We start from the raw sequence: 14,793 nt of genomic DNA, 5'->3' as shown, positions 1-14,793 counted from the left end.
TGATATCGAGCTGTACTTTATATAATAAAAAAATATATTTGTTTGTTGTTTTTAGTTGGTTCAGAAAGAGATTGGGCTGTGCTATGAAGCAGTTTAATAAATTGCTGCTGGTCAATGGTACAAAGAACGCAGGTGTAATTGACATTTGTTGTGTTGGTACTCCATCTGACCCGAGTACTGCCTTTGATGGTTAGATGTTGAGCTGAGAACTTTATGAATAGTAGTGAGTTGAGTACGTAGAGTGAGTTATGTAGAACTCATCTAAAATGTGTTTAGATGTGCTTGGATGTTAAAATGAGTTTAGTACTATTTATGAGAAATTAAAAAAAGTTGTAGGTCTTACGTGTAAGAAGGTTTTCAGTTGAGATGAATTTAATAATTTGAGAGTTAGGTGTTTCGATGTCAAACTCAGTTTAAAATTAGATTGAATTGAGTTCATCTCATAGTCTTGCAACCAAGTGGGGCCTAGTCTTCTTAATACCACTTTTTGAAAAAAAATGGCTGCTTGTTGGAGTGATGCCTTCTAATATGTTTGAATATTGAAAACCCAAATTTATCATTTTGGAATTTTTGTCATTGTAGTGTAATAACGTTGGCTTCTAATGTAAATTACCTAGGGCTTCTCATGCAAGTTTAAGCTGGCTTTGCTAGGTATAATTAAACTTTCCTTTGGATGCTAGGTCAATACAAGGTTGCATGCCTTTATATTACTTCAAATTAGGGATCTAGGATTAAGTTCCGATGTAGGGCGCCGCAGCAATCTGTGTCGTTTACACTATTTGCCATCAACCATGTTATAGGTTGGTGTGTCAAGGTTTTGGCTAAGATGATACTGCAGACTGCAGAGGTGATTGTGAACTAGATGGGCTAGCACAAAAGGGGGCTGACTTGAGATTTTTGAGGTCAAAAGGCACAAAAGCTTGGATCTTTTAGTTGCATCTGGGGTCGAGGTAATACAATCAGCCACCCCTGCTCAATGTCTAAAGCCTAGCAGTGTTTTGGAACCATTCCACCTTGAATGTTATGGCTTGAGCTGAGCCATAAAATTGCTTGTCAAAGAATATTGAAGCCAATTGAATTTGTAAGGCATGATTGAGTAATTGAGGGGGAGTAGAGACTGGTTTTGGTTAACATTTTTTCAATGGGAATGCGGGGCTTGTGCACCCTAGGGATATATTTGCAGTTATAAAATGTGCAAATGTCGCACACTCATTTTGATAAAAGTGAATAAATATAATATCCATATGAAAAAATTATTTTTTTAATAGTAGACTTCACTCTTTTTCAAAATGAGTGAGCAGTACTTACACAACCTATAACTATATCGAGCGTTACTCTTTTTTTAATGGTATAATTCACTATTTTTCAAAGAAAGTACACAAGACTTGTAGACTCTAAGATTGAATATAGCATTACTTTATATATATATATATATTATATTATGTTACAATATTTAGAAAAAGGAAAATCACGGAATATCAAGCAAATACAAGTTCGGTCGACCTTCACACAATCGCCTGATAACTTCATGCACCTACATTACCAACGATCTTGGGATCAGAATATTGTTAACTTTGATATCGGACTTGTAAATCTATTAATTAAATTAAGAGAATAAAAAATATGTGTAAATATAAATAAAGAAAAAAACCTCTCAAATCACACGAGGAATAAAATATGGTGGGCATAATTGAATAATTAAAAACAAATAATTTATTTTAGGCAGTTAGAGGTATTAATTGATCAAGCATTCGATAGATGATTAAAGGTTCGGTTCTCTCATAATTTGGAATACAAAATAATAGTTTGAAAAGGACTAGCAAATCCATTTTCACCTTTTAAATCATAATATGAAATTAGTTCAACAATCAATCATTTCCAACAGCTTCTTTCTTTCTTTTTTCTTTTTTTTTAAGTAATAATCTAGCAAAAAATTAAACAAGTCCGTTTGGATAGTGAAGTGTTTTGATAATATTTTATTACTATTTATTATTTTATTATTACTTTTTCACTACTATTCACAGAATATCTAATATCATTTCATTACACAAGCACAACCAAAGCAATATCTAATCATGCATAGATCTGTTAGACAGCCACTATATCTATATATAGTTTTCCATAGAAAGTGAGCCTTATTTAATTTTCCATAGAAATTGAACCTTATTGTTGGAAAAGAGAAACATATCAAAAAATTGTTATATTAGCATACCATTAAGAGGAGTAAAGCTAGGGAGGGATTATTCTTGGGGATGGAGGTCTGAAATTCTTTCCCTTGGGAGAAAATGATTTTTGAAGGCCAACACAGTGAATTACTTGCAGTTTTGAATTTGTTTTCTAGAACTGATTGCTTTAGACTGTATTTGGATGCTGAGATGATTTGAATTGATTTATAAATAATAATATTTTATAAATCTTATTAAAATATGTTTAAATGTAAATAAGTTAAGATATATATTTAAATATATGAATATATTGAGATTACATTTTCATTGGCGAGTTAAGATCATTGACTTCAATAAATGTCATACGCTCATGCCCTCTTTCATTGGGGTTTAATACGCCCTCTTGCTTCTAGTCGTGACCAGATACATATTTTCTCTCAAACAGAATCAATAAATAAACAAAACAAAGGCCTCAAAAGCTGGGGAAAAGATTCCCTGCCATTAATATACATTTATGCATGATTGAGTTCTCTCACCTTGTGGTGTCGTTTATTTTCGCAAATGAGATAGATAAAATAAAAATTAAAAATTAAAAAAATATTATTAAAATATTTTTTTAATATTATTATTTTTTTAAATTTAAAAAAATTAAATTGTTTATTTTATTTTATATAAAAATTTAAGAAAATTATAATAATTAGATAATATAAGATAAGATGAGATGAGATGAGATGAAATATTTTATAAAAATGAATAAGGCCTAAGATGCTATTTGTAGCTTCCATACTCTCTCCCGTTTCTCTTTACCTTTCCTAGGTCAAACGTATGTTGAATTCAATTAAGGTGAATTGAGTTTTTTATGAATAGTAATGAGTTGAGATAATAGAGTGAGTTTTATGGAGCTCACTTAAAATGAGTATAGATATGTTAAGATGCTAATATTAGTTTAGATATATTTATAGAAAAAAAAATTATGAATCCCGCATGTAAAGAGGTGTTGAGTTGAAAAAAAAGTTATAAATCTCACGTGTAAAGAAATTTTGAGTTGAAATAAAGTTAATAATTTAAAAATTAAATATTTAAATATTAAACTCAAATTAAAATTAAATTAAATTGATGTCGGTTCCATCCGAATTACAAACGCACCTTAATTATCAAGTTGGCAACTTGCATACAGCCACTGAGATGGGCCTCCTCGCCTACTGAAAAAGAGGGAAGTCGTTTTCTAAAGACTTTGCTGTCGTGGGATTAGTGCTCTTCACGTGCCGCAGACAATCATCAAAGCTAGCTCCTTCTCCGTCACCACTCACCAGTGTGCCAAGGCTGATGATATATTGGAAAAGGAAAATATTAGTATGACTCACTATTTATATATAATTTATTTATTTTATTGATTAAATAAGTAAATATTAATGAATTTATATATTTTTTATTTTTTATTAAAGATATTTAAAAAGTTTTCATAAAAAAAGAAAAAAAAAACTATTTATCCTGATGTATATATTTGAGATGCATATATTTGATATGTACACTAATATTGTCCGTTGAAAAATTAAGGAGTTGTTTAGATAGTGAGATGAGATGAGATGATTTTAAATGACAATTAAAAATTAAATAAAATATTATTTTTTATTATTATTATTATTTTAAAATTTAAGAAGATTATAATAACGAGCTAGATAGATTGAATCCAAACGAATATTGTAAATATTTGAATAAATGGATATCCACGTAGAGATTTTGACAGGACTGATGTTATAATCTTGCTTGGCAATCCCATGCAACTTTCCCATAAAAGTTATTATTCAAAGAACCTTTTGTTGGGGGCATGCTTTTGGTGATGAGTCATCTCTAATAATATGAATTAATTTATAAATAATAATATTTTGTAAATTTTTTAAAATATATTTGAACGTATAAAATAGATTAAGATATATATTTGAATGTATAAAATATATTGAAATATATTTAACTTTTAATAAAAAGTTAAAAGAATAGTAAATTTCATCAATTATTGGTTTGAAATAGGATAAGATGAATTTGACACTCAAAGATATCCTAAGGCTACTTCATATCAATGAACAGTCACCTTATGATACAGAGTTCTGTTTCAAGACATCAGAAAGATTTTATTTTAATTTTCCTTGTAGAAATTCAGTTACTTCAATTATCAAATCTCTTTGTATACCTAATATTTTTCTTTTACTAATATCATTAATGTTGATGACTAGATCTGATCTTCCTTCTTGAATATATATATTCCTCCCTGTGTTCTAGTTTTTGCATGCACAAATGTTTTGGCAAGCCCATATCATCCCACAAAAGAAAGTTGTAAAACCATTTTTTTTTTCTATGCCCGAACGGTACTTCATCTTACCTCACAAGCTCATTGTACATTTACTCATTCATAACTTAATCCATGATTTTAAAAAACTACCATGGAATTAACATATAACAAGTTAGAATATAAATCACTCAAAGAAATCTTATTCTTCCTTTTTTTTTCCTATGGTTTTAAAATGTTTAAAATAACAGTTCTTCTATAAACAGTCGGTAGATACAACCGGCGTGCAATCGTTCATGCCACATCAGATTTAAAATGAATTCTTCCTCTCTCATAAACTTAGTCTTTCTCTCTCATCAGCTCCATCAACTCGGTCTCTCTCTCTCTCATCAGCTCGGTCTCTCTCTTATTAAGTATCTCCACATCAACCATATTTGTACGCTGTTTACACCAGACGCTTGTAACAAGCGTTTTTCTTAAAATAAATATAATAGTATATCCATCACTAGCAAAATCTCATACAATTATATTATACTAATTAGTGAGATCGAGGGTACTATTTACCTTATATATTAATGAAAACGATAATGTCAAAAAGTAAATGCTGTTTAGTATTTTACAAAAATGATTTGTACAGTTTTAGTACGTAAATCTAGTGCACTATCTTTAAAAAAAAGTGAATAAACTTAAAAATATCGTATACCCTAAAGCAGTATTTAAAAATTGACTCATTCTTTTTAATCATTGTATTCATTTCCTTCGTTTGCCTACCGTTACCAAACAAAAACAACCCCCAGTGACATGTCAGCAACCCAACACGTAGATGTTGATGTTGACAATACTTGTATAAATAAATAGAAGAAGAAAAATTTTTCTCGTTGACTATTATTCACCATTTCACATTTTATATTTTATAAAAAATACTTTCATATTCTATAAAAAATATCACACACTTAAAAGAAAAAATTGTAAGTATGAGCTGTTAGAGTAATTAGTGATTAATGGGTTGAATTCCCATAAATAGATTAAAGACCAATAACTGTTCATCTCACCAACTCACGATTAATCTAATGTTTATAAATAAAGAATTACCACCTTTCTCGGCCTCACGTCATCGTACACGTACACTATCGTTATAAAATTACCCATTTTAAAATTTTAAAAAATAAAAAATTAGTTGCTCATTTCTCTAAGCCATCTATAGTTTTCTAGAAAGAAGATCTGACATTTCCATTAGAAGTCATATCTATGGTAGATTTTAATACATAGATTTACTACACTTAACCAAAACATCCAAGTTTGGACTCAAATTAAATGATTGAGATCGAGAGGTTCGTATGCATGGCCCAGTAATACATAAATATTATTAGACAAAACTTAAAATAACTAAAAAAAGAGTTTGGTTTGGTACCCCAAAAACAAAGAGATATAAATCGGAGAGCCTGAATCTTCTGAGCAAATTAACTGATCTTTATAGATCAGCAGTTTTATCTTTTTCTGGCCTGAAGCTCAAAACAGAATGCCGCCTCAAGTTCTTGATTTATAACTTGCCAGAAATGGGCTCCGTTGTAATATCTTTGAGCTTCCCCAAAAACCATTCTATATATGCTTATTATTATTGATGAATAATCTCATATGATCTTGTATATGTTTATAAAGAATAAATAATTATTTTTTATAAAATTAATTTTATGAGATGAATTAAGTCATAAATTTCTTCGATTATTACCGTAATGATAATTATTCTTCAGTCAATGACTTTGTAATTCGGACGTGAAAGATCCCTAACTGTGGTGGTCATGTCCTCTTTATGAACAGAAAAAGGAAGATCAAACCTTACATGTGCATAAAATCCAGCACTGTTACACCTGACATACATACATACATATATATATATATGATTGGTGCAAGTCCATTTTTTCTGATCTACAGAAACCAATCCCTAGCTAGGGTCAAGCTATTTCAACCTTAAAGTAGGGTTTGAATTCAACTTTAACCCTGCTTTCAGTTTTTTTTTTCACCTGTGAATAGGGTATTGTTTTACTCCCATATAAACCTCAATATAATATGACATTTCATAGAATAAAGTGTACCAGTAGAGGTTTCTAGGCAATGCAATTCTTTTACTCTCTCTCTCTCTCTCTCTCTCTATATATATATATATATTATAACATCAAGTGGGAATAAAGTTTAGCAGATCAGTGGTTTCTTGGATTGTAAGTCACAGCTAGCATTTCCAGCAAGAAATTAATTAGCCCCTTGTATTTAGAGTAGATTCGAAGGAGAAAGTCATCATGAAGACCCAAATCTTTCATTGGATTCTTGTAATTAGTAGAAACGTGAAAAAAAAGGGTAAAATTAAAAGCTAGATGATTGATGCTGATCGATCGATAGGAAATAAATTAATTATAAGACCATCACTATACTACCGAGTAGCTTTCAATGTCATTCTCACTCGGAAACAAAATGCATGTGAAGGCTGGCTTCAAACAAAAGAGAGGAAACGTTCAATGGAATGAAAAGGAAAAACGAAACTCAATGACTTCGATCCATCTCTTCATCCAACAGTAGACATCATATTCACATCAATGGCACATGAAAATACATCAATATCCTCACCCCCCAACATTTTATATACACGTGCGTTGGGTTTTATGATTTATCTTTCAGCAATTCCAACGCAGGCCAATTATCATTCGAGTTCATATATATATTCACGTGATTTTTTGAAGAGGAGGATATTTCGGTGATTTTACAGGTCGCGTTGAAACCAAAAATAAAGACATGCATGATGCTCCAAAAACTCGATTTCAGAGGAAATTTAAAAAGAACAGAGGAGAAAAAAAAAAAAAAAGAACTGATAGCACAGAAGATCGCAACCTTTTTGTTGTGATTGAAATCCTTGTTGTATTTTATTTTTTCTTAAATCGTCTCGGATTTACCGTCACCGCCACGGGCCATGGCTTCGGTGACTGACGCCAGCTTTTGCAGATTCAACCTCACCACGGTGTCCGCAAACAGACGCGTGTCTTCCTCGGTGTTCCCCTCCGGCATGTCCACTATGTACGACTCCAAAACCAGAGTCCGGGCCTTCCCGTCGCCGTCGAACCCGTGCACCGTCGTGACCGACCGGTAATTCTGCAGCCGGTGCTCCCCTCCGATAATACTGAACCCTGTGACATGCCGCTCATCGTCCAATATATCCAACCTCTCGGTGCTGGTGGCCGCAGGAAGCCCGGAGATGACATTCACGTCCCTGGTGCACCCGACGACCATACGGAAGTTGTCCTTCACCGTGCAGCTCTTGATGAAGTGCTTGTAGGTATGGGGTTTGTCGAAGCACCGAACGACGGACCAGACTATGTGGGGAGGCGCGTCTATGCGCTGCGCCATCAGGGAGGAGCATTGGCCGGGCCCGAGCCTGTAGGTGTGGAACTCGATCACGAACCGCTTTAACTCGTCAAACTCGTACTGGCTCAACCCGGGTGGGACCGCCAGGTGGTGGGTCGTTTTGTGCGTTGCTTCATGCTCCGCCATCGATGAGCCCTCGCCTTTCTCCATTAATAATGTGTGTGTGTGTGTGTGGGGAAGGGGCCGCGAAGACACAGACGGAGAAACAGAGAGTTGGAACTTACCAGTTTTATAACAGCTTGGGATTTTGGGTAATGGAGGGGCTAAAATGGGAAATAGAAGTCGGAAGATGGGGGTTTTATTTCTAATTTCGGAATATAATATTAGTTTTTGGGAGAGGGATGAGAGGGGTCTGAGTTGGCGAGGTTGACAGGTGGGTTTTATTAATTATTCCTCACTTAATATTTATTTATATATATATAATTTTAAGAGAGCTGAGTACTCAACCCATCCCAACCACTGGCCCCCAAGGAGCAAAGATAGGTTCCCATGCACTTCTCTCCACTTTGAGCTCAATCTTGCATCATCATAAGTTATAGAATAATCTTTTTATCTGTTAGTGCGTTTGAATGTTGAGTTGAGTTGAGATGATAAAATATTGTTAAAATATTATTTTTTAATATTATTATTATTTTAAAATTTGAAAAAATTGAATTGTTTATTATATTTTATGTTATAATTTAAAAAAATTATAATGATGAATTGAGTAACCAAACATACCTTTAGTGTCTCATACCTCACACTCTATAAAAAAAAAAAAAAAAAACTGTCGAGTACTACTGTGAGATATGGAGATCAATGCAAAAGGAAATTTTGTGTGTAAAATTCACTATCATATACTGGTTTTATCGTTAAAATTTTGTTACGAAAGGAGGAATAATGTCTTTTATTCTAAAGTCAAGACCTAAGTTTTAATAGAAAAATTATTTAAATTATATTGTAACAAATAATTACAATTCGGGATGAAAAATATTGTCTTTCAGAAAAAATACTCATACATTATGACAAAAAAAGCCTATTTTTTAAAATTATTTTCTAATATATTAAAACATATATACTAGTGAGGTACGTAGGAGATGTCGATGCTTACCGCATAAACTAATAAATAGTATTTTATCTTTTTTTATAGTTGTAATGAATCATATAATAAGTGGTGCGTTACACACCAATCTGTTATATATATATATATATATATATATATATATATATATTATATAGCAAAACTCATCACCTTATGCTGCCTATAATCAAAGACCACATAATATAATAGTGATTCAGACTATCTCGAGTAATATATTACAATGTTAGATTTGATAAAATGAGTTGAGATGATTTGTAAAATTATGAATAATAGTGAGATTATTAGTTGAAATTAGATAAGAGAAGATGAGGTGTCTCATCTCACCTTTGTATCTAAAGTGGCCCTAATGAATATATCTTCAAGCGGATTATAAGTTAACCTAAGCAACGAGACAAAGAGGAAGCTGACTAATATAATACATACATATATATAATATTTATGTATGTATATTTGTATTTATATAATAAATATACAAGTTGCAAATTAATGATCAAGATCACTAGAATTTCCCGAGGGTATTAGAATATTGAAAATCATGACAATAATCCATTTCCACGAATCATTGGGTGATATTGATTGGTCGAAAGATTAAGGTTAAAAGTGGCCAATGAGATTGACTAATTCATACTACTAACTATATATAATGAGGACCTGGCCTAGAAAAAACGACTGAAATTGTGAGGTGGGAGTACTTAAGCATTAATGAATACAAAATATTACAATCATTACTATATCTCGGAATATAAAATATAGATACATGACATTCATTATTGTAGTTTTTAAACCAACTGTATAATATAATAAGATTAAAATAAGTGTTTTATAATCACTGCAAGAAAATTACTTATTTGTGGTCAACTGTTTCTTGTGAAAATAACTATTTTTCGTTAAAATGAGTTTATTTTTATCGCAAATAGTTATTCTCGTTATAAATAATCTTTTATAAATGTTCGTTTTTCTAATAGTGAATTAAAGTTTGCTCTGGTGTTGATACTTGGAGCCAAAACTTCATGTCTTTGACTGAAGTACTTGACCGGGGATGGAATCATGGAAGCTGATGAGATTACAACCACAATGGACCAAGTGCATGCATGTAGGAAAATGTGTATATCATAAGAAATTTCATTCGAAAGCAATGGCCAACATTAGCTTTAAGATTTTCTTTCAACTCAGTTTCGTTTCATATCAGTACTCTGTGGATAATGTCTTACACATTAATTGATTTGCAAATATAAAGACTATATTATGCTGCGCATATATCCACTGATAAAAGTGATACAGCAATAACCTCGGGAGTGGATAACTAGCTTGTTTCGAGCATTTATTTGAAACTTGATGTCTAAATTTGATATTCGAATCCAGATTATAGGCCTAAGGTAATATATATGTCTGCCATTTTATCTTGGATCAAAGAGTAGGGTTTTGAGTGCATAAAGACTAAAATTAAAGTTGGAGATACCTTACCTTCGGTCCTTCCTCATATGGAGGACTAAATTCAATGGATGTTAGCTAGCACAAAGACCATAAAGTTGTCCTTTTGAGTGCACAAAAGCCAGCTGCTTCTATCTCTTTCACATTTGACGTCGTACGTGACTCCTTTATTGTACCAGCAGTATTTTCATCGGGAAAATGCCATAATCTGCAGATATCGACCTGTTGCATGAGTTTCGTCAAAGAAATTAAAAGAGATCATCTACATCTATATATATATATATATATAATATATAGTAATCTTCACCTACTTGTCTTTGTTTTCTTTCTGGGTAGTCGTCATTCTACGTAGAAATCCAACGTTCTTTCAGATAGAGCTGTTCCCTTTTTCAAAAAAGTAGGCGTTCGCATCATTCCACGCCTGATGCAGAACAAGAAAACCATTATCTTACTATGTATATATACAGAGTCAAAGTAACCTTACGTGTAAGTATAGAATGTGTAACTCTCGTATATAATTTAAAAAAAAAATGATTTATTTTTAAAAAATAATTTCTTGGTATAGGTATTAATTAATTTATCTATTTTTTCAAAAAATTTATATATAATAATTTGGATATTCAGAACGATAAATATCATCTCTCTAATTTATAATTTTTAAATTTCAAAAGCTGACCCAGCTTTATGCTAAATCTCCTGTAGATTTGAAAAGTATACATATATTCTTCAGAACAAAACAAAGGAATTACACTTTTTCACACGGAAACGAAGCATCCAGCAAATCCTGTTAGCCACCATATGCCCATGACATCTTGTTCCTTCCTACTATATATATTTTTAAATTTATTTCTTTTGGGCTTTGTGGTTCTTGTCCAGTACCTTTTTCTTCTAGGTGTGTATATATATATATATATATATATAAGTGGCAAAGAGGATATTGGATCGGTGCAACTTGCTTATAGTCTATGCCCCATTGCTACGCTATTTGATGTTGAAAATTTCCAGGTCCTCAATTTTGTGGGTTTGATTCCCATGCACCAATAATTTCTTTCCCTATATTATTCCATTATTGGTCTAAATTATAAATATTTATAATTCATGATGGTCTTACTGGGATGATCAACTTGCAGTACATATTGCTTAATGCTTATAATCTCTTTCCTCAACGAATAAATGATACACATATAATCACTATAAAATAATTGTAAGGCTTTTCTTGATGAATATATATGAGAAATGCTTTAGCTATAAAGATTTAAAAAATTTAATAAAAATAAATTTATAAATTAACGTGATTTCATGTAAAAAAGATCCATATATAGATAGAAAAATACCCTTATTTTAATTTCTGATTATTATTTTTATTTCTCAAAGGATTGGAAAATCAGTGGTAGGAGTGATCTTACAACTCATTACAAGAACCCCAGATGGTTTCTACGCTGAGAAGAAAAGAGTATTAATGAAATCTTTAGTGGTACTAAAAGATTTCACTAAATTAACATAGAGTAATGAAAAAAGAAAAGAAATATCGCTATTAGCAACCTAGCATTTTTAAGAGTGGCCAATTTGCAGAAATTCCCGTTTTCTGGCTTTTGCATTTCTTCTTGTTCTTATTGGGCCTACTATTCCCAAGGTGCTGATTCGCATCTGGACTTGCAATCTTCAACTTTTCTGGCACTCCATGAGGTTTTCGCTGCACCAAAACTAGTTATTAGTATAGAACTATAAATGGTTCAGATTTTGTTGGTATGGAGTCATCGATTCATGTATGTGATTATGGGAGCTGGAAAACTCGAAAATCTACCTGAATTTCGAGCCTATTCACACTGACATCATGGGATACAGGTCTGTGACCATGGATATTGGGATTGATGTTGAATCCTAGGCTTGAAGTGTCAGCAAGTGTTTGTGTTGAATCGCGTGATGAGGAGCCTGATGTGCTGCTAGATTGCATCTCTAGGCATAGCTGCATGCAGCACAATAGATCGATCATGAATGCTTCAGTAGACAAATAAAAAACACAAGAAGTTTTTTGCTTCAGTTAATGTTGTCACTAAGCATGAATCATATATGCACAGATTGTCGCAAAGTTAATTACACAGGGATGAGATGATCATCTTATTCATTCTTCAAACGAAAATCTCAATTCTGCAGGAATATTTAACACAATTAAACATGCATTTTGGTAAGTGAAGGGATACAATCACAAAGAGATCTCACAAAATTATATTAATAAACTGACATGATTTCATATAATATATTAGATTTATTTTACAATAAATATTAAAGAAACTTTACAATCTAATTACGTACCACATTAAGTCGCGTCATTTTGTAAGCTTACTTCTGGCTCAAGATCTACTTATAAACGTCTTTTATCTGACAATATCCTATGTTTCAAGAATCATGTTGAGAACATGCATTCTGATACCATGAAATATTACCTGAGAAAGCCTATGTTCAAGAGATGCCACCCGATCAGACAGTGACCCTTTAAAGCCAGCCTCCTTTACTGCCAAATCCATTGGGATGCATTCCCTCTGCAGTCCTGCTTGTTCCAGCAGCAAACTATCATTGCTTCTCCATATTGGTATTCTTTGCTTTCTTTCCAAATACTTGATCTGGTTTCACACGTACACCTCTTATATATTACATATAGGATTGAAAGAAAAGCAAAAGAATTCTCGTACCATAAAACTTCCCCAGGTAATTAAGAAGTGTTTGACGGAGAGGAAAAAAAATAGATGAGAGAAAGTGAGTCACCATGAAATCCAAATGATCCAACCTAGAAACAAGAGACATCGCCATAGACGAGCAAGCTGATTGTCTTCCATCTTCCATTTTCGTCTCAGCACATGAGCTGCTGCGCGCTTGAGAACGTACGTAGAAGAGATGGTGTACACCCTTAATAAATGCACTTGCAGTACTGCACCTCACAAGTCATCCGCAGTTTGTTACGATGCGTGGCACATGATCACGAAAATATATAAAAATCTTCCCTTTTTATTTTTATTTTTTTTTAATTTTGTTTCATTTTATGATAAAGAAATAATTATATATTATTTCATTGTTAATAGCAGATAAAATAGCTGAGGAAAAAAAGTTATGGAAAGTTAAATAAATTGGATGCAATATAAGCTGGTGATAATTGCAATGACGATACACGTGCGCTTTAAATGTTCAGCTTTGAAGTAGTCAATTCAAGGAGTAAAATTCACCAAGCTTTGATTTTTTGGACTCATCGTGAGTACTGAGATAAGTGACGAATCACATTTCTTTAGTTTTTTTTTTCGTATGTGTAATTAATTATCTCTATTATAATTTCAGTTCTAAGACTCGAATATAATGTTTAAGAAATCTTTATTTATTTATGTAAATCCCTTGTTTCAACATTTAAGCACTCAAATATCTTTGGTTCTAAGAGCATTCATAATGATTTTTTTTTATCTTATTCTTTAAAATACATCACAAAACTTTATTTTTTCTATTTTATATATTAATTTTTACAATATATCATACTTCAATTTATTTATTTTTTCTTCAAATCATTTAAATAATATTTTTTTATTCTTTTTAAACATTTCCTTTCTACCAATAAATTTGTAATATCCATATACTTTTTTATATTTGCAATATATTTTTATATAAAATATAATATAATTCAATCCTATACACACAAAATAAAAATTTATAAACCAAATCAAAATTAGAAATAAAATCAAAATATGAAAAAATTGGATAAATAATATTTTCAAGATATTTTTTTGAAAAAAAAAATAGAGACGCTTTAAATGATAAATAATAAAAAGAATTTGTATTGAAATGTAAAAGTAAAAATAAATTAGGGAGTAAATGAAGTAAAAATAATTTTAAAAAAAAATTGAATGATGAACAGTACCCACTACATGTATTTTATGAACAATTTTTTAAATAATTTATATTTTTTTAATTATACATTAGCCATCGAGAATGCTCTAAGTGGTTCAAGAAATTTAGTTGAAAAATCATTCTACTCATAAATTAGTGTGTAAAATATACTATTCACATTGTTGACGTCATAGGATTTGATTAGCAAAATTTAAATTTATAAATTTATCCTAAAAATTAATCATCCCACGCGAGCCGTATGCAGTACGCGTTACAAGAAAATGCGGTATTTGTGGCCATTTTTATTCTGGCGACGTATATATCGCCGCTAATGTGCTATTCTACTGTTTGGGTAAATTCTTTGTGTCGAACAGAAGAATCGCCGTAATAGATAAACCTTTGGGCGATTTTAATTCGCCGCTAATAAGCTATGTCGCTAATAATACATACGACGGGATTCAGGCGTCGTCAAGAAATAATTGTCGCCGCTACAAATTTATTTTGCGGCGAATTTATTGAGGTCATCGCAGAAGATGAATTTTTATCTTGTAGCG

General features: G+C 31.6%; 3 protein-coding genes across 3 annotated transcripts in view; 1 reads left to right on the top strand and 2 right to left on the bottom strand.

The window, feature by feature from the left end:
* LOC121237088 (probable phosphopantothenoylcysteine decarboxylase) overlaps positions 1-14,793 on the top strand; it is a 35,788-nt gene that overhangs the window by 12,382 nt on the left and 8,613 nt on the right. The window lies entirely within an intron of this gene.
* Positions 7,006-8,150, bottom strand: LOC121237089 (abscisic acid receptor PYR1-like). Its single transcript, XM_041133665.1, has one exon. It carries the CDS (start codon positions 8,008-8,010, stop codon positions 7,372-7,374), a length of 639 nt encoding a protein of 212 aa, XP_040989599.1. The 5' UTR covers positions 8,011-8,150; the 3' UTR covers positions 7,006-7,371.
* On the bottom strand, positions 11,647-13,265 carry LOC121237090. The gene is made up of 4 exons (XM_041133667.1): positions 13,136-13,265; positions 12,817-12,993; positions 12,177-12,338; positions 11,647-12,065 (listed from the first exon to the last, which is right to left on the bottom strand). Exons 1-4 carry the CDS (start codon positions 13,211-13,213, stop codon positions 11,907-11,909), a joined length of 576 nt encoding a protein of 191 aa, XP_040989601.1. The 5' UTR covers positions 13,214-13,265; the 3' UTR covers positions 11,647-11,906.

This window comes from Juglans microcarpa x Juglans regia, chromosome 6S (assembly GCF_004785595.1).
Source record: "Juglans microcarpa x Juglans regia isolate MS1-56 chromosome 6S, Jm3101_v1.0, whole genome shotgun sequence".
Classification (NCBI taxonomy): domain Eukaryota; kingdom Viridiplantae; phylum Streptophyta; class Magnoliopsida; order Fagales; family Juglandaceae; genus Juglans; species Juglans microcarpa x Juglans regia.
Note: the sequence above shows the minus strand (reverse complement) of the source record. Positions and strands in the feature narration are given on the sequence as shown.